The following is a 20,929-nucleotide window of genomic DNA, read 5'->3' on the forward strand; positions in this document are numbered from 1 at the left end:
CACCATGAGCCTTAGTATGTCGCTCTAATGGTTAAATTATTCTCACTGTTAAAAAAAAATTAGTTACTATTTGTCTAGCTTCAACTTCCAGCACTGGATCACGTTAGACCTTTCTCTGCTAGACTGAAGAGCTCATTATTGAATATTTGTGCCCCCGTAGGTACTTACAGTCTAATCAAGTCACCCCTTCGCCTTCTCTTCGGTAAGTTAAATAGATTGAGCTCACTGAACCTATCACTATAAGGCAGATTTTCTAACCCTTTAATCATTTTTGTGGCTCTTCTCTGAACTCCCCAATTTATCAACATCCTTCTTGAACTGTGGACAAGAGAACTGGACATAGTATTCCAGCAGTGATCGCACCTGTGCCATATACAGAGGTAAAATAACCTCTCTACTCTCACCTGATAATCCTGTTTCCAAAACCAAGGATTGCATTAGCCCTTTTGGCTACAACATTGCACTGAGAACTCATGTTCAGCTGATTGTCTACCATGACCGTCACATCTTTTTCAATCACTGCTTCCCAGGACAGCATCTCCATCCTGTCAGTATGGCCTACGTTCTTTGTTTCTATATGTACACATTTAGCTATATTAAAACACATACTGTCATTTTACATGCAATCTAGATTGCATATTATCAGTAACCTGTCCTCTTCATTATTTAGCACTCCCCCAATTTTTGTCTCATCTGCAAATTTATCATGATTTTATGTTTCACACTACTATTATTGACTACCAATACTAATCTTTGTTTCCTCGGGGCAGCTCAGATGGTATAACATGAAATTCTGCATCAGAAAAGGGTCTGAGCTACAAACAGTGTGCAGATTGATAAATCAGTCTTCAGAGTTTATAAAGGTGTTGCAATCCACAGAGCTGCCATGCAACCTCACAATAAAATGTAAGTCATATTTGTGCATATCAGATAGAAAAAGTATGGCATTTTGCATAAGTATGAAATATACTCCTCCAAATCTGAAAGACTAATACCTCAAATGCCAATAACTGAAATATTTCTAGACAGACTGAAAACAATACTGAATGTACATCAACAGCCAGAGTTACTAAAATAATGTTGTAAACAAAGTATGCTATCAATACAGAAAGTCTGATACTGCGGACTATATATTATTGTCTGTACTGTAGATGGATATTTGATTCATCATGAAAATCTCTCTTAAATCTTAACACTGTGCACTCTCTGTAGAGTAATGGCAATGTGGGAGAAAGAAGGGAATTAACGTTCCTGTGACTGTCTCACTCAGATAAGCTTGTTCAGTGAAAAGCCAAACTCCCTCATGTCATCACTAACCATTCTACTCATTGTCTCACTCTGCCCCATTGTTACAGAACAGACAGTCGTAGCTTATGACTGATTTCACAAGCCGCAGTTAAACCCTTTGTTTAAAAAAGAAAATCAACAAAAACTAACTTCATAACAGTAATACTGACATGAAAATAGAATTGAGCATATTTACATCCATGACGACCATTAATAACTTTTCTGCCGCACTCCTATCCTGCAGAATATCCTTAACCGTTTCTTGTAACTGCACCTAACATACTTCTTGTAACTGCACACAAGGGCCGTTTTCATCCCAAGGTTATTTCCTCTGCAATACAAGTGTGCTAAAACCACATCAAACTCGAAACAATGCCTCTGGAGTACATTCTGGCAAGAAAAATAACTTATGTCAATCAAATGACTGAATTAACTACATTTCACATGTTTAAAAAGTGATTAATATTACATTTTACTGCTTCTTAAATCATTCAATAATCTGATGTGCATTTTGTACTGAGGCAATGGTCAGAAGTAACTTATACCAAAGAGAATTCACATACCACTATCCCTCCAAAGCGCTGAAAGATGTTGCGAAGATCATGATAAGTGGTTGTTTTTTCAAGGTTACCAATGAAAAGTGTTCTTGTTGCTTTCGGGTGAAATTCATCTATCCTTTCATCCAAAGGGCGAAACTCATTCTCGCTTTCTGTTTCTAGACACCGTAGAGATGAAAAGCATATTGTAATATACTGAGGTGTTCTCAGTTTCTTGGAAAACCTATTTTTGGAATACTAGAAATTGTTTGAAGTTGCATCACTGCCTCTGACAAAAATACAGTTGTGCCCTCTTAGCTATCTGTGCACTCCATTAATGCCAGGAGTTTGAAATCTGTAAGTCATGCTACTATACTAATGCTGAGAAAACGGGCCCTAAGTTTTGATGCCCGTAAGTTGAAAAGTTATGACATTCTACCTTTGCTGCTCTAGAAGTTTATTCTTTTAACAAAATTGTCTTCTACTACCAGGATTTAATTCAACAGGCTTCACTGTATTCATGTATGTGTTGATCAGGTACATGGAAAAATGTTTTGATGGATCTATTTCTTTAACAATTAAGTACAGTAGATTCCACTGTACTTGCTAAAGGCAAATAAATGAAAGCATAAACTTGTGTACCCAAAGTTATGGCTTTCATAAGTTGTGTCATTTACTTCATATTCCTCAGGGCCTTAAGGAATCTGTCCTCCTTTCACAGCAACACTTGCAATTTAAGGCAGAAAAGAAATCTGTGAGGATTCAAACACACCTGAATTGTTTTGGCTGGGAGACAGCCAACTTCAAGTACTACTATCCAAATTCCATTTCGTACTGTACCCATCACCTTCTAACCACGCAGTAACCATACTGTAACGCCTACTTAGTAAAACGAAGAGTTACACAGTTGGGGAAAGGGAGGCTAATGATATTTTTATGGAAAGGATACCTGAATGCCACACACCAATTAATTAATTAGAACATAGAAAGAAAATGATGTATCTTGAGATAAATTACTCTAAAAAAGTAATGCCCCTTTACCAAGTTTGAAACCAGACAAGTTATTCTGTGTAACCAAAAAGTGTTTATACTTCATAGGAAGTTAAACATGTAAGATATGCCTTAAGAAGCATGGATTATGCTAACTAAACTGTGTGTTGGCCTATATTTCACTGTGGAAATAAGGAGTAGCAGAACACAATCTACTGGCCACTACAAGTAACTACCTAGCAAGGATGGAAGGCTTCCTTCACTGAGGGTTTGCAGCTGTAGAATTTTCTTCCTGTCTGATGTACCCAGAGTAGACCAGTGGCATTTACTTTTCCTGCACTGTGATTTATTCTGTCATTTTTACCAGTTAATTTAAATTATAGCTTTGCAGCAAGGCAGAGTAGTTGCAGTGTTTCTTCTACTCCATTTGCTACCATCTTACAACAGTTACTGTATATGCACTACTCTTATAATGAATATACCCCTAGAGGAAAGTTAAGAAGTCAACGTATTTTCCCTTACCTGGTCCTATCCAGGCCGTCACTTCAATCTGCATTCCAAAGAATAATTTTCCTTTTGATGCATTCAATGCTTTTTCCTGATCCTCCTGCTGTCGGAAGAACACAAGTCCATATCGCTCCTCGGAGGCCCCATGAATCTGCACTGACGTCACCTTTCCATATTTCTTGAACTCATGGAAAAGTCCATCCTTAAGGCTTGTATCTAAACCCACACACAAACACGTAAAATACAAATATTATTTGCCAACATTATAATGCTACAATGTTATCGAAGCCAAACTAGTTTTGATATTCTATCCAAATTGTGACTTCACTTTGTTTTTATCTGACCTTCAAGTTTCACTGAAATTAAAATATAGCTAAAATGATTGTATGTTAATTTTTCATATTTAGGAGCCTCCAATTGGCCCTCATGTTTCTCTTTAGAATTGAGGCCCCACCCATGTAGATTTCCACATCACTGGGGCTACCTGAAGAGGATACAACTACTATTAATGGCATCCGCCCTAAGACAATGGGTACGGAGACATGTAAAAGATCATTGTTTATTTCATTAACATCCTTGCTGTTCTCAATATGAGGAGTTATTACTAACAGCAATCCTGCAAAACTGGGTTGAATATATATCTATGAATACCACTGTTTGCATCACTTGTGCTAATCTTCTTGGAAAGACAATTAAGGCATGTGGGCTCATCCAGTGTTGGCAAAAACTCATCTGGGATTTCACAAGCTGCCTATGCATTTGAGAGGGAGAGAGAGAGGATGCTAAACAAAGGGCATTTTAGCAGCCTTTACTCAGAATTCCTTGATTTACAACTCTCTTCCTTAGGATATATATTACTCAAACAAATACATTCAAAGAACATTAAAATTGCAAACTCAAGCACTCAAAAGTCAGAAAATGCCAGACTTAAGGCTGTCTGTGCCACTTTAATTCAGCTTCCTTGTGCGTATGCATTAAGATATAGTCTGTAATCAAATACTACTTTTTCCACAGAATCCCTCCCTTATTCAGGCACACGATGGATGGTGATCACGTAATGAGCAGCTATTCAATATTTCACTTCATCCTCTCTGCTCAATGTGTGATCACATGCCTTATTGAATGTACACTATTCCAACCCCACTCTGAATACAGAATTATTTATTTCCTCATGGGCTTTTCTATGGTGCTCATCATTATAGCAGCTGAGTGCTTGACAAACAATAATGAATGTACTTTCACAACAACCCTGTGAGGTAAGATGGTATTATTATCCTTTTACATATATGAGGAACTATATACAATTGTCAGAGCTCACCACTAATTTCCAGTGACCAATTTGAGATGCTTATATAGCCTGATTTTTCAGAGAATTTAGCACTTGATATCTTAAAAGTACAGCTCCCAGTGACGTCAGTTGCAGCTATGAGTGGGCGCAGCCACAGAGTTTCAAGTTGGGCAACCATAAAATGAGGAACACACAATTAGTGGCCACCCATGAAAAATATGCTTAAGCGACTCGTCCAGCAACACAGAGGAACTCTGACAGAAACACGGATAGAATCCGGTTCTCTAGGTTAACCTTCAACTGCCCTAACCATGAGACCATCTCCTCTCTTCCCCTAGCCCTCTGCCTCATTCACTATACACCTTCCAAATGCTGCAACATGAGGTGGGATCCTCAAGATTAACAGCCTCATTAACTAGGCAACCCCATATTCATTCCCAGAGCACCTTTCATCTTGTGCACTGAATAAGGCAGGGGTCCTATGGTGAAAAAAGTGTGATGTCTTGTTATTAAATGCTGAATGAATGCATACGTAGGAGGCCAAATTAAGATGGTCCAAACCTTCCTCCTCCAGGCTCCTTGCCCCGTCTATTCCCTCTATCCCACCCCTTTGCATTTTAGCCAGTTTTCTTCCTCCTTCTCCAGATAGCCTGGGGGCCAACAGCAGGAGCACTGAGAACAGAGAAGAGAGAGCCTATCTGCTCTCAATTCCAGTACCCGGCATCACAGTGGCTCAGAGCAGCAGACAACAGCAATTGCAGGGCAAGTCCTGCTCAGCGAGTGAGGCCTTGGGCTGGTGCATATTCAATACAGACAGAATCTTCAGAGAATTTAGCTGACAAACTCTAAAGTTTATTCAGCATACACACGCTGAGAATTTTTTTCCCCCAAAGTTATAAACTTGGTCAAATTTGGGCAGTTTTTCTACAAAGACAGGAAAGGACACATCCCTGACACAAGAGCAGCCCAAGGTCCTATAATGGGAAGCGTTGGGCAAACTTCTCTCTATGCTACCAGCTCTGTCTGTAGTATGTTAGACTATGTATCAGAGGGGTAGCCATATTAGTCTCTATCCACAAAAACAACGAGGAGTCCAGAGGTACCTTAAAGGCTGACAGATTTATTTGGGCATAAGCTTTTGTGGGTAAAAAACCCCCACTTCTTCAGATGCATCATGCCCAAATAAATCTGTTAGTCTTTAAGGTGCCACTGGACTCCTCGTTTTTATGTTAGGCTATGTCTACACTACTGCCCTAAGTTCCCTCTAAATTGCACAGCTGCCTATTAAGCCCCGCGCAAGGGCTCAGAGCTGCGGCAGGGAGTGGCGCCTCTCCGCACAGCCCCGGCATGGACCTGCCCAGGACTTGCCACGATCGGGAGAGGCACCTCTTCCGCGAGCCAGAGCTGCTGCGGCGAGAGAGGGCTGAGGGGAGTCCTCTCTCCCTACCACAGCCCCGGGGCAGCCTGCTCCCCAAACCCTCATCCCCAGCCCCACCCCAGAGCCCACACCCCAACACTCTGCCCCCTCCCGCACCTCGAATCCCTCATCCCCAACCCCACCTCAGAACCCACACCCCCAGCCAGACCCCTCATCCCCCCCGCAATCCTGAACCCTGAGTCCCCTTCCCATACTCCAAACCGCTCAGCTCCACCCACCCTCACCACATGAATTTGGTTATGTACACCAATATGAACGTGATGTGTCACATCACCTCCATATTGGTGCACATAAAATTCATACCGCACATGGTTGTAAAAAATTAGAGGGAACCTTGCCACCGCTCATGTTAGCAAAACGTATGTTGCCTCAGAGGCATGAATATTCCACCCCCCAAGCACAGCACTATGTTGGCATAGTTTATGCTGCTCACAGGGGTGGTTTATTCAGAGCTCTCTCCCATCAGCATAGAGCATCTTCACCAGATGCACTGCAGTGGTATCGGTACAGCTGTGCCACCGCAGCACTATATGTGTTTTCATTTTCAATGATGCAAGGAGCAGATGGAATTCTGATATTCAAAGGCCACATAAGGGCCATTCCATTGACTGGCCAGAGGCACTCAAAACAGAATGAAAAACTATACAACATCTCACCCCTCTGAATCTCGATCTTCAATGGAATAATACTGAAGTCTCCTGAATGTATCTTTGTTCAAAACTAAAGGCTTTTCACATATTATCTGACAATTTTATTATAACATTATTATAGCAATAACCTTGAAACTAAGTTTCCTAAAGCATGGCTCATTAAACCGCACTTATATTTTCCCATGCAATATTAAATGATACTGGCAAATATTATTACAGAGGTTAATAAAATATTGCATTTATTTAATATCAGGTATGCATGATAAAGACAATTCTTCTAATCAGCCTGCTCCCATCCCTCTTTTCTTCTCCCTACTGACAACACTGAAGAGACACTCTTTCACATATGGATTTTACCTGTTGAGCGCACTGGAAGATTTTGAACCTTGATCCCAAAACTTTTACGGGGCTCATCTTTCTCCAGAGATGGAAGCAGCTGGGATGTGGGTGCTGGAACTGCTGTAGACTGAACTGATCGTGCTGGAGACTCGTCACTTGAGCTGCTGCTGGAGTCACTGCTGTGAAAGGGGTAAAAAACAGCAACTCAGTGTGAAAAGAGAAACAGACAATGAGTGGAGGCTGATGGATGTTTTTAAAATTAAAAACATAAATCAGTTTATTTTTTCTTTTTACTACTGAACAGTTATACATGCTCACCATCAAAGGCCATAAGTGCACGCTACTGAATACTAAGGTACTATTCATATCACACACCATCTCACAGCAGCAGTCAAAAGCATGAAGACAGTAACTATTCATTTCCCATATATAAATTATGTTACATTTTAAAATAGCAATTATCAATACCAAACTGTGCTAATGAAGAAAACTACTTGGAGTGGATTCTTTAAAGTGTTTCCTTTTTCCTCTCTGATGCAGAAAACCTAGTTTCCCAAGCACACCCCTGCTTATACAAAGGAATTCATAATCATCTTCAAATATTCTCGTACAAAATCCTCAGAGGAGACAGGGAGAAGACAGTCAAGGAAACAGAATATGGGTAAAATGTCAAATAGATCCTGTTAATTAAATCTTCTCCATTATGATGGAATGTAAGTGTAATACAAAGTTTCATCAGTTTAGGAGTTGTGTGGGAAGACTGAAAAAACATACAGGTCTGCTGAGGCCTTAAAATCCCTTTCAGCATTCTCACACATAAAAGGAAATGCTATGGCATTGCCAGGTGCTTCTGTCAATCTGAAAATTGGCTTCATAGTTTCCCCCCAATGTGGCAGCCACATCTTTAAAAGAAGATCCTGCCTGTCCTGGCCCGCTGCGTGCCGTTGCCACCCCAGAGCCACTCCAGGTAAGCAGCACTAGGCCGGAGCCTGCACCCCGAACTCCTCCCTCACCACAACCCCTTGCCTTGAGCCCCCTCCTGCACTTCACACCCCCTGCCCCGAGCACCCTCGTACACCCTGCACCCCTCCTCTGCCCCAACCCCTTGCCCTGAGCCCCTTCCTGCACACTGCACCCCCTCCCACACCCCAATCCCCTGCCCCAGCCCTACATTCATGGCCCTGCATGCAATTTCCCCACCCAGATGTGGCAAAAAGTTTGCCCACCCCTGCTCTAAACTAAAGCATGAGGGTTTATAGCCCTGGGGGGGGGAAAATTCTAAGTTCTCATTTTCTAACACCTAACTCCTTTTTCTGAATTTTGCTTTTCACTAAGTCAAAATAATATCTTCAAGTTAATGTATTATGTACAAAAGTACTTTAATCAGTTTTAAATTTGTTGCTTTTCAATTTCACTTACTATTCCTTTGTTTTTATATTGTGAAAAATGATCAATAAGAGCAGGTCATTTACCTTCTCTACACCACTAAAGCTCCAATTAGGGCTGGGCTCCCATCTTGCTAGGCACCATACAAAACACAGAAGAGAGTCTCTGCCCCAAAGTGCTTAATTACAATTTAAAAGACAAGACATAAGAACAAAACAAAACAAAAAACCAAAAACCACTTACCAGAAGTACACACCTTGTAAATTAATTTCTTCCTGGTTTTCCCTTTTAGTATTCCTTTTTAGTATTCAGCTCCCCACCCCTGCCAACCTCCCATGTCTAGCAGCCAGCCAAACATCTTCACAGTCCTTGCTCCTCCTACTCTCCCCTGGCTCCACAGCAAGACAGAGGGAATAATAAACTACCAAGAGTGCGTGAATGCCTACTTGCAGCCACTTCCATTCCCTGTGATGGGAGCTGTGCCCCATGCTCATCCCCAGGGCAGGTGTCCCATATGAGCCAAGCCCTGATCCCCCAAGTGTCCCATCGATCGAAGGATTTCATCGAGGTATCCACAATGATGCCCAGGTCTTTTTCCCAAGCAATGCACAGGACTAGTTAAAATTATTTCTTCCAGTGCACATTACTTTGCACTTATCAACCCTCTGAATTTTATATCCCTGAGTTGCCCATTCACCTAGCTTTGTTATTTCCCTCAGAAGTTTCTCACTGTCTATACTAGTCTTGACTAAATGCAATTTTTGCCACCTCACCATTTCACTCCCTTTTTTTCAGACCATTAATATATTAAAAACTTCCCTCCTAAAAATAAACCATGAGGCAACCCACTGGTAATCTTTTGCCCTGTGATCTTTTATTCCTTCTCTGTTTTCCAGTCAATTTCTAATTCATGACAACATTTTACCTCAAGCTCTTCCATCAAAATGAAATCCTTTTGTGCAGTACCTTGGGGAGAGGGGATACATAATTTGCACCATGCCAAGAGGTTTCTATTAGTCTAAAGGGGAATGCTGGTAATATCAATGATTAAGAAACAAATTGGCAAAAAAATGTGGAGAACTTCTTTGAAAGATGTGGCAGCACTTAATATCATATTGTTCCTTTTTAGAAGTGAGAATGCTGAAATAGATTTTATATATTTTCAATCTTCCTTCACAACTCCTAAGCTGTTAAAGCTCTGTATTACACTTAATTAAATCTTCTCCACGGTTAAACAGCACAATATTTTGCATTTTACACTTAACTCTACTAAAATTTTACCTGAGTGATATATGAGAGATACTTGTATTTTTTTAGGAATCAGAGTACAAAGTATTATCCACAGTGGTAGCACTTAACTCATACTTTATTATTCCTTTTTTGCCTGGATTAGCCACATACAGCATTTTTGGATAGATTGTTTAAATACAGAGCATTCTGATTTTAGTAAAGTGTTCCATTAAGAGAAAGAACCTCAGCACTAAGGATCCCAGAGCAGCCTTAGCAGAAGAACTAATGCAAACATCTGGACAATAGAGAAGAATTTTTCAGAGACGGTGATCATGCCCACAAACTTTTATTGATTTTGATGGGGGCTGAGTATGCATCTTCCTCTGCACATTAGACCATTGGTTCTTAAAAATATATTGAAAAAGATAAACCCACCCATGTATAATCCTGAGACATGCCAGAAATGGAAGTTTTATAATCATTTCCTTAGTTTTTAAAGAGGACAAAATACTAGAAAAGATCCAGTATGCAGACAATGTGTATTTTTGTTTTTTTTAAAAGAGAGAGAGAAAGAAAATGAGAATGAATGTTTCCAGATGAAGAAACACAGAGGTAAGCATGGAAAACATTTGCATGCCTGAATTTTCAACCTCTGAGAATTGGGGTATGATGGAATGCTTAATTACAGCTGTGTTCCAGGAGAGACATGGAAAACAAAATTAAAATAAGGCATTTGATAGCAAATAATACATATAACCTCAAAAAGGAAAAACAGATATCCTTTTAAACCATCCTTCAAAACTGAAATGTGCTAGCTATACAGAGATGTACCCTACGCAACTAAGATTAGAATTTGGCTGTTCGTTTTCTAGCAAACAGTATGTAATATACCTTCTCATTGTCAGCTTAGACATAGAGGAATTTTACTAAGATTTCTTCAACAAAACTTGTTTAACCACAGTAATTCACAGTTTTACATTTAAAGCAATTAGAAAAACAACTATTTCATAAGTTAGGAAATTTAATACAAGACGAAAACAGACGACCTTAAACAATCCTTCCCATCATGCTCGTTGACAAATTTTTCCACAGTTAATCAGTGACTTTGTCAAGCCAAACAGAGAGAGAAAATGGTTTCAAAACCTATAATTTTATTTTCCCCCTCCAGCTATATTGCAAAAATCAGAATGTACATGTTTAATTTTTTCATAAGTAAAATAAAATGTGCTCTGGCTCACAGCCTTTCCTCACAATAAGAAAATCTACTCTTCAGCATCCATGTAAACTTACTGACACATAATGCTACCAAAAAAGAATAGCCAATCTTCTGAAATGGGGTGTGTGTGTGTGGGGGGGGGAAATGGTGTTTAAACAAGGAGGGTTTTTAATACCTCACAGCCCAGTCTATGGCCGGTTATCTATAACGGTGAATTTGTGTGACATCCCATTTCTTTTCATGGCATCACATTGTTGTCAAACGCAGATTTATGACTTCACTTCAAATAAAAAAGTAAATTACAGTAAAGGAAATGAAGCTGGTTCTAGTGTAAAAGTCTTTAAAATAATAATTTGCCTTACAAAACTGGCTGGTGCTCATAACTAAACAACACTGAAAACATACCTAATAATAAGCAAGATAAAGTTATCTGTGTCCTTATTTTCTATTAAATTAAGAAAAAAAAATCTAAAAAAAAAAAAAAAAGAGGCCGATCCTGCAATCTTATTCATGATGGGCAGACTCCTGCACCCATACAGGACCCCACAGGCTTTATGGGATTCTGTCACTGGGTAATGTTCTAGCTGTGGGGATCAGATTACAGAATTGGAGGCCAAAACTTACTCACATCACTGGTTTAAGTACCTAGAACATCTAAAGCCTTTTTTTCTGGTTTAAAATTGTGAGGGGGAAATCCCAAGTCACATTACAGTATCATAACATATATTCAGGTCTCTCTCTGTTCTTTCAATGACTTGAGAGAAAAGGTTTATACCCACCTTTCCATGAAAATACCATCTTCTCAAGGAATTGTATTTTTTCAGTTCTGGCAACAAATTATAAAATTATACTATAATTTACACTTATGTATGAAAAATGAATGCGCTTGAAAAAAATGAACACAAAGAAAGTTATTCTCTTTGTTCCTCAGCAAAAAGGAGATAAAAGAGAGACTCCAAACCAGTCAATGTAACAAGGTTACCTGCTGTTTCTTGTCAATGGCAGGCTGTGCTGAATCAAGGGATCTCACAACCTGCCATACCCTTTTGCAATTTTAAAATGTGGGACAATTGTCATTTCTGCGAATTGATTTCAGAACTCTGAGTCAGCTGTAACTGTGGTGGCTGCTGTTATTACAGCTACAGCAATGAGGAAACACTGCAGCCATTCATGTAAAATAAATTACAAAGAAGCATTAATGTGCGCTGAAGGCAACATACCGACAAACTTCAGGTTTTAAAATAGAGTCCCTCGTAGTCAGAGTGGGTAAGAAACCCATCTGAAATCCCGTGTGATTTTTTTCAGGGGGAAATTTATGCCAAATTGCAACACAATAAATATTAAAATGACTTGCTTATAACTCCCTTTAGAAAGAGCTTATAAGCATAATTGGTAACTGATCCTTAATTCTTTTAGCAGTACTCAGACATTAATTTTTCTCCAAACTGAAATCAGCAGCTCTGCCTAGATCAGCTAGAAGTCAATCAGCAGTCAGTCTTCTCCTATAAATTATCCTATCTCCTTCAAAGATCTATTAAGGAGAGTAAGACAGGACAACTCTTATCAGCATGAAACCCAGCTTACTAAATAGGTTATTCACTGTGCTTGGTGTCAGCAGAAGATTTCCAATTCTAGTCAGGAAATCACAAGTAACTCAAACATGAAAACAATGTTTTCCTTCTTACCACATGACCAGTGTTAAGTCATGGTAGATTATTTGTATGCAAAAAATATCTGCTAACCATTTACTCATATGCCACTGATTTCCACCATGAGGAAGTTTATCCCTTTTAAATTCCCCTGATACACAACATGCTTTTGAAGAATTCTCACTTGGTCTCATGGACCTAACATGGTAGATTTTCTGGCAGTATTTTCTTGCAACTTGACATACAGTTCTGAAAAGTTTAATTTATTGCTTATAAAAATAAATGGTTACTGCTGAAGGGGTGGGGGAGAAAGGATACTGCTAACTGCAAAGGAAAAAATGTTCCCAATTGTTTAGTACTGCTGGCTCAGAGATTTGTCATATTCCATGCCAGAAATAGAGTAAGTCATCCTTTACACATTTTGTAAAGCACTCTGGGAACTTTTCTGGATGAAAAATTATGTATTGAAATGGGCAGACAGATAAGTTATTCAGATTTCTTTTACTGCATACAAGAGGTCTAGTACTCTAGAAATGCACAGTTTACACTACAATACACAAATTAAAATGACATTTAATCGTCCCCACAAACAATAGCTTGTCAAGCTCCTCCTTCCTCAGTGCCAGAATAAAGAGATACGCCTTTCTGCACATGCCTGCAAGATCAACAAGTTCAGGTTATTTCAGACCAAAATAGGGAATAAGTTCCAAAGCTGAGGGCCTCTCTAGTTCAAATGCCTCTGTTGATTATAACAACAGATATTTGTAAAAAGCAACAGAGGGTCCTGTGGCACCTTTAAGACTAACGGAAGTATTGGAGCATAAGCTTTCGTGGGTAAGAACCTCACTTCTTCAGATGCAAGTAATGGAAATCTCCAGAGGCAGATATAAATCAGTATGGAGATAACGAGGTTAGTTCAATCAATCTGTTGGTTTCTTTTTTGGACCTGTCTTGTAGCAGGAGGTTTCTGGGTACACGTCTGGCTCTGTTGATTTGTTTCTTTATTTCCTTGTGTGGGTATCGTAGTTTTGAGAATGCTTGGTGAAGATCTTGTAGGTGTTGGTCTTGGTCTGAGGGGTTGGAGTAGATGCGGTTGTACCTCAGCGCTTGGAAATAAAGAAACAAATCAACAGAGCCAGATTTGTACCCAGAAATCCTCCTGCTACAAGACAGGCCCAAAAAAGAAACCAACAGAACTCCACTGGCCATCACCTACAGTCCTCAGCTTAAACCTCTCCAACCTCTCCAATGCATCATCAGTGATCTACAACCCATCCTGGGCAATGATCCCTCACTTTCACAGACCTTGGGAGGCAGGCCAGTCCTCACCCACAGACAACCCGCCAACCTTAAGCATATTCTCACCAGCAACCACACACCGCACCATAACAACTCTAACTCAGGAACCAACCCATGCAACAAACCTTGATGCCAACTCTGCTCACATATCTACACCAGCAACACCATCACAGGACCTAACCAGATCAGCTACAACATCACCGGCTCATTCACCTGCACGTCCACCAATGTTATATATGCCATCATGTGCCAGCAATGCCCCTCTGCTATGTACATTGGCCAAACTGGACAGTCACTACGCAAGAGGATAAATGGACACAAGTCAGATATCAGGAATGGCAATATACAAAAACCTGTAGGAGAACACTTCAACCTCCCTGGCCACACAATAGCAGATGTAAAGGTAGCCATCTTACAGCAAAAAAACTTCAGGACCAGACTCCAAAGAGAAACTGCTGAGCTTCAGTTCATTTGCAAATTTGACACCATCGGATCAGGATTAAACAAAGACTGTGAATGGCTATCCAACTACAGAAGCAGTTTCTCCTCCCTTGGTGTTCACACCTCAACTGCTAGCAGAGCACCTCACCCTCCCTGATTGAACTAACCTCGTTATCTCCATACTGATTTATATCTGCCTCTGGAAATTTCCATTACTTGCATCTGAAGAAGTGAGGTTCTTACCCACGAAAGCTTATGCTCCCAATACTTCTTTTAGTCTTAAAGGTGCCACAGGACCCTCTGTTGCTTTTTACAGATTCAGACTAACACGGTTACCCCTCTGATACAGATATTTGTGTATCTCCTGTACAAGTCTAGTAGGAGCCACCCCTTGAAACCTAATTGAACTCAGATCTATTGTTCTATTTAAGTCTCTCTCCAATAAACTGTAAGATGATTAAGTACAGGACTTGCAACAAGGCAAAACTCAGTCACCATCAGTCCCTAGTAACCCATGCTTCTGTTTCACTATAACCAGAGAGAAATTATTACAACTAGATTTCAAGTGTTGAAAAAAGTAGCTCCTGTAATCTCAAGAGGTGTGTTGTGGAGGTTTAACATGTTTCTTCTTCAGAGATGATTCACTTTGTTCTAATAACACTGACCTAAATAAGAAAGAGGATCAGCTGGGGGTGGCTCTGTATATACTAAATGCCCTGTAAGGCAACACTGGCACATGTCTAAGAATAACCTGTCCCTCAAGTCTGTGACAAAGAATGGCTTTTTACTTGTTAAGGTAAGAAGTCATTTAACCTAAACTGAATGACAACAGAAACTGAGTCAACCTACTAAAGATTCTCCTAATTTTGAGACCAAAATGTTAGAGTTTCTTACTCTATTTTCAGATTAGAGGGTAATAGTTGAGATAGGTTCAGCACACTAATGCAAAACAGATTGTTTGAACCCTGATCTTCCATTTCATAAACAAAGTGTTAATGAGTACATAAGTAGATTCGGCATGTACAAATGTCTGGAGGACCCAGGATTTGAAATAGATGGGGTGCTACATATAATCCTCTTTCCACATATTTCACTATGTCCACAATCTTGGCCTTACGGTACTTTAACGTTTGTATTCAAAAGCATATTGGGATGCAAATGTGACATTCTCAGGTCTCTGAAAACTTGCCGCCCAAGGAATTTTGGTCTGTAAATGTCACACTTGTATATCTATAGAATAAAGTAATAAAGCACAGCTGTGCGAAATCTGAAAATATTGACAAAAATCAGACTGTGCATGAGCAGGGAATAATCATGCAACACTGGTGCATACAAAAAAAAATCATATGCTACTCAAGGGGGAAAAAAAATCTATAAAAATGCTGCAATCACATAAAAGACGGTTATTAACCTTTTTGTAATTCTTGTTCTTTGAGATGTGTTGCACACATCCATTCCATGTTAGGTGCACACATGCTCTGCGCACAGTCACAATAAATTTTTCCCTCAGTGCTATCCATTGGGCCGGCTCTAGTACCTTCTGGTGCCGCGCGCTTATAGCGCGGCATAAGGGGACCAGCTGTCCTCGCACCCTCTCGGCACCTTCTTGCCGACTAACTCCAACAGAGGGGAAGACGGGTGGGTCATAGAAAATGGACATGTGCAACACATCTTGAAAAACAACAGTTACAGAAAGGTTAGTAACCGTCTTTTCTTCTTTAAATGCTTGCAGAAGTCCATTCCACATTAGGTGACTCCCAAGCAGCATCCTAAAAGGTAGGTTCAGAATTCATGAAGATGCGGATTGCAACACTGTCCTACCAAACCCAGCCTCATCCCTAGCTTGCTGGGTGATGACATGGTAGGAAGAAAAAGTATGCACCGACAACCAGGTCACTGCTGAGGAAGCTTGTGCTCTCGTAGAATAGGCAGTCAGGACAGCAGGTGGTGGGGACACCTGCCTGCTCATAGCATGTGTGACTGCAGGAAGTGATCCACAATGAAATTCTCTGAGGCGAAATGCGTAGGCCTTTCATCCTATCTGCTACTGCCACAAAGAGCTGCACGGATTTATGGAACAGCTTGGTCCTTTCTATATAGAAAGTTAAGACATGCCTAACATCCAGCGTGTGGAGACACTGCTCCCTCCCTATTCTTGTGCAGTTTCGGGAAGAAAACTAGCAAGAAAATAGCCTGATTACAATGAAACCATGTTCAGGAAGAACATAGGGTGTTTATCTTGTCCTTAAAAACACCATGTATGGGGGTTCTGAAGTAAGGGCCGTGATTTCTGGGACCCTCCTGGCCAAGGTAACTGCTATCAGAAAGACAAGCTTCCAGGAAAAGTATGACAGGTATGACTGATGCCAGTGGGTCAAAGGGAATGCCCGGGAGCCTTGTCAGGACCAGGTTTAAGTCCCACAGGGGAATGGGTTCCCGGATCTGCCAGTGTAGCCTTTCTAAGCCCATAAGGAGGCAAATAGACATTTCGTGTGAAAAAAACTGACCGACCATCTACAGGAGGATGGAAAGCTGAGATGGCTCCTAGATGTACTTTAACAGATGAAATAGCTAGGCCTTAATGTTTCAGATGAAGCAGATACTCCAGCATTGTCTGGAGAGGTGGCCTAGTGGGTGAGAGGGGTCGATGGCATGATCCAATGGTGAAATGCTTCCACTTGGCAAAGTAGCTCCAGTAGATTGTTTCCTGCTGCCTAGCAAAACCTGGTGGACTTGCTCTGAACAGGCCAGTTCCACAGGATTTAACCATGGAGCTTCCACACGGCCGGGGGGGGGGGGGGGGGGGGAACAGCACTGAGGTTTGGGTGGAGCATTCGGCCATGATCTTGCAAGATCAGGTTGGGAGTGGGGTGGGCAACCTTGGGGTTGCTCCTGACAGGTCTAGTAATGTGCAGAACCAGTGTTGGGGGCTATAAGAATAACCCTCACCCTGTCCCGCTTGACCTTTAGTAAGATTTTGTACATGAGAGGAATGGGGCGGTGGGGGGGAGGCAATGCGTAGAACAGGTGCTTTGTCCAAGGGAATAGGAAGGCATCTGTGAGCAAGCCTGGGCTGCAGCCGCACAGGGAGCAAAACTGATGACATTTCCTGTTCTGCGTGGTCACAAACAGGTCTATGAGGGGAATCCCCCACTGCAGGGAAATGGTCCTTACTATATTGTAGCAAAGGGACCACTCATTGTGAGAGGAGAAAGACCTGCTGAGGTGATCTGCCAGCTTGTCTGGGCTCCCAGAAGGGGAGAAGCTTCGAGGTGGATTGAGTGCTTCTTGCAGAACTCGAACAAGTGAATGGCCTCTTGACACAGGGGAAGAGCGGGCCCCTCCCTCCTGCTGATGTAAAACATGGCTGCCGTGTTGTCCGTAAGGACTCATACAAGCTTGCTAGCGATGTGGGGTAAAAATGTGGCATGCTAGGTGGACTGCTCTGAGCTCTCTGATGTTTATATGCAAGGAGAGCCCCTCCTTGTGTCCTGAGGTGCCCCAGGTGAGCCCCCCAACCTAGCTCAGATGCATCTGAGATTAGGGATACCAAGGGTTGGGGTCTGACGAAGGGAATGCCAAAGCCTACCGACTGGGGATCCCTCCACCATTCGACGGAGGCAAGGACTGGAGTGAGAACTGTGAGCACCGAGTCTAAATGATGATGGTTCGGTAAATACACCAAGGCCAGCCAAGCCTGAAGGGGTCTAAGGCACAGTCCCACAAGCTGCACCACATGTGTGTCCGCAGCCATATGACCCAATAGTCTTAGGCAGAAATGGGCTGTCATGACCAAGTGGGCCTTGACCTGTGATATCAGTGGCACCATTCTTTGGAAGTGGTGTCCAAACAAGCCCACTGGGAGGAAGACCTGACCTGGGTAGAATCAAGCACCACTCCAATAAACTCTATCCTCTGTACTGGGATGAGTGTTGACTTCTGCTCGTTTATCAGCAGGACAAGGGCTCAAAAGTTTGCTTGAACGAGATGGATGCTGGCTTTCCCCTGGGCCTGGAACCAGCCAGTCATCGAGGTAAGGATACACTTGCACCCCTTGTCATCTCAGGAAGGCCCCACCATGCATTTCACGAAGACCCATGGGACTGCTGACAAGCCGAACGGGAGGACAGTAAACTGGTATTAGGTCTGGTTCACAACAAACACGAGAAACCTTCTGTGGCCTCAAAAAATGGAGATGTGGAAATTGGCATCTTTCAAATCGAGTCCCCTGGATCCAGGGAGGGAATGATGGAGGCCATGGAGACCATGCGGAACTTCGGCTTTTTGAGAGAATTGTTGAGGCAATGCAGGTCTAGGATAGGTTGTAGACCCCCTTTGGCCTTTGGGATTAGGAAATAACAGGAGTAAAACCCTTTCCCCCTCAGGTTCTGAGGCACCTCCTCCATGGCTCCTATCCCAAGGAGGGCTAGCACCTCCTGGGATAAACATTGCTCATGAGAAGGGTCCCTGAAGAGGAACAGGGATGGCGGGGTTGGAGGGAGCGGTGGAAATAAACTGAAGCATATAACCTTCCTCCACTGAACTCAGCACCCAACGGTCTTTGGTGATAAGGGATCACGCCAAGCTGAAGCGGGACAGGTGATCCAAAAACAGGTGAACAGGATCTGGTATAGGAACTGGTATAATACCTTTGGGCGCCCCCATTCAAAGTTCTGTTTGGAGCCTTCTGAGTATCAGGAGGGCCAGGTAGCAAGGCCGAGGCAGACGGGGGCAGTTGTCTGCACCTATAACCTCGGCTTTGCTTTTTGAGCAGATCCTGACAGGGTGGCAGAGCTGAGTAGCAGGCCAGTTGTTCAGGCCTGACATGCTTCCTTGAACGAACTGGGGCAGACACACCCAGGGATTTGAGGGTAGCTCTGGAATCCTTCAAACCATGGAGCCTTGGGTCCGTTTGCTCTGAAGAGAGCAAAGCTCTCTCGAATGGAAAGTCCTAAAGGGATTGTTGAACCTCCAGCCGGTAGGCCCGAGGACTGGAGCCAAGAGCACCTTCGCATGGCTATCACCGATGTCCTGGTTTTGGCTGACATATCCGCTGCATCCATGGCAGCTTGAAGGGAAGCCCTGGCTATAGCCTTCCTGTCTTTCACCAGAGCAGAGAACTCCTGCCTGGATTCCTGGGGGAGCAAGTCCGTGAACTCTGACATGGAGTCCCAGACACTGAAATTGTACCTCACTAGCAATGCCTGCTGGTTGGAGATGCAGAACTGTAAGCCGCCAGTAGAATACACCTTTCTACCAAAAAAGTGCAGCTTCTTTGAGTCTTTTGCCTTGGGGATCGCCTCTTGCAGCCCCTGCCTGTCTCTTTCATTGGCCTACGAGACCAATAGGGACTCGGGAGGGGGGTCGGAGTATAAGTATTCATACCCCTTCACGGGAACAATGTACTTCTTCTCTGCCCTCTTCAAAGTGGGGGCAGAAAGGATGGTGTTTGCCATCGCATTTTGATTGGATCCATGATGGCCTCATTGAGAGGTAGAGGCAACTTTGACGGGGCTACTACGGCCAAGATGTCAACCAAACTGTGGTAGGGCTCTAACCACCTCCACTTCCAGCCATAGGTTTGAGGCCACTCTCTTCAATAGCTCCTGGTGAGCCTTGAAGTCATTCTGGGGCACTGAACTGCCCATCCTCAAACACTGCCTCTTCTACGGAGGAGGTGGCGGTGGCAGCCTGAATCGGCACATGACCCTTCTCTCCTTCTGCACCAACTAGAACCCACAGCTCCAGGTCCTGAGGATCGGTACTGGGTTCGGTATCAGAGTCCGGGTTGGGCCCCCACTTGGTGCAACAGATGAGCCCTTCTCTCTGACACCAGAGTACGAATGGCTAGAAGGAGGGTCAGGCACCGGAGGAAAACCCCAGGGGTTCCAAAAAGACCACTGCATTTGTATGGGCCAATGTCCACGGGGCCAGGCACTCAGAGGCATACGCACCGACTTTCTAATATGCCGGAGTTGACCATCACAGGCGGTAAGAAGGAAGTGAGAGGGTGCGGGGTCGGCTGGTCCCCTTATGGTGCGCCATGAGCACGCGGCACTAAAGCCGACCGAACAGGGTAACACCGAGGGACAAATTTCCAGCGACTGTACGCGGGGCATGTGCAAGTACTCGAAGAAGAAAACTAGGATACCCTCTATCTCTCAACTTTTCCTGTCTTCACATAACTGGAAAGGAATCCTAGAATCTCATGTTGGAGTGCTTCATAATTTGAAATCTAACTAAACAAACACAAACTTGTTTAAAACACCAGAAGAAACCGGCATGTTGATTTTTGTAATTTCTTGGTACTACTGAATCACCCAATTTATTTATTTCATTTTTTAAATTAGTTGTCCCTTCCTTCACAGTCCCTGATCAGAAGGCCCAGGGCGCACTCATATTTTTAAACCCAGATGACTAGGATTTTACAATGTTATCTTTTAGTTTCATTCCAGGACAATATGAATATCCTCTTTACTAATTATAGTGGTATAGTTAGGAAATATCAAAATTAATGAAAAACAGTGGGCTGAAGCCAATCATGGGACAGATTAAAGTGATGCTGATGGGAGAGAGGAAATCACTTCAAAGAATTTGCCACTTCCAAAATATCCCACCCATAAAGGCATCTACCTAAAATTTCCAGTTGGTTGAAAATGCAGCCTACAGCAAC

At 42.4% G+C, this 20,929-nt stretch overlaps 1 protein-coding gene across 6 annotated transcripts in view; it reads right to left on the reverse strand.

The window, feature by feature from the left end:
- Window positions 1–20,929, reverse strand: part of SPEN (spen family transcriptional repressor) — a 94,749-nt gene that overhangs the window by 23,282 nt on the left and 50,538 nt on the right. For all 6 annotated transcript variants that reach the window (XM_034753360.1, XM_034753361.1, XM_034753359.1 and 3 more), the window contains 3 exons: window positions 7,054–7,214; window positions 3,336–3,536; window positions 1,851–2,002 (listed from right to left, as the gene is read on the reverse strand). In XM_034753360.1, the coding sequence (XP_034609251.1) occupies window positions 1,851–2,002; window positions 3,336–3,536; window positions 7,054–7,214 (514 nt within the window). The remainder of the gene's footprint in view (window positions 1–1,850; window positions 2,003–3,335; window positions 3,537–7,053; window positions 7,215–20,929) is intronic.

This window comes from Trachemys scripta, chromosome 19 (assembly GCF_013100865.1).
Source record: "Trachemys scripta elegans isolate TJP31775 chromosome 19, CAS_Tse_1.0, whole genome shotgun sequence".
NCBI lineage: Eukaryota > Metazoa > Chordata > Testudines > Emydidae > Trachemys > Trachemys scripta.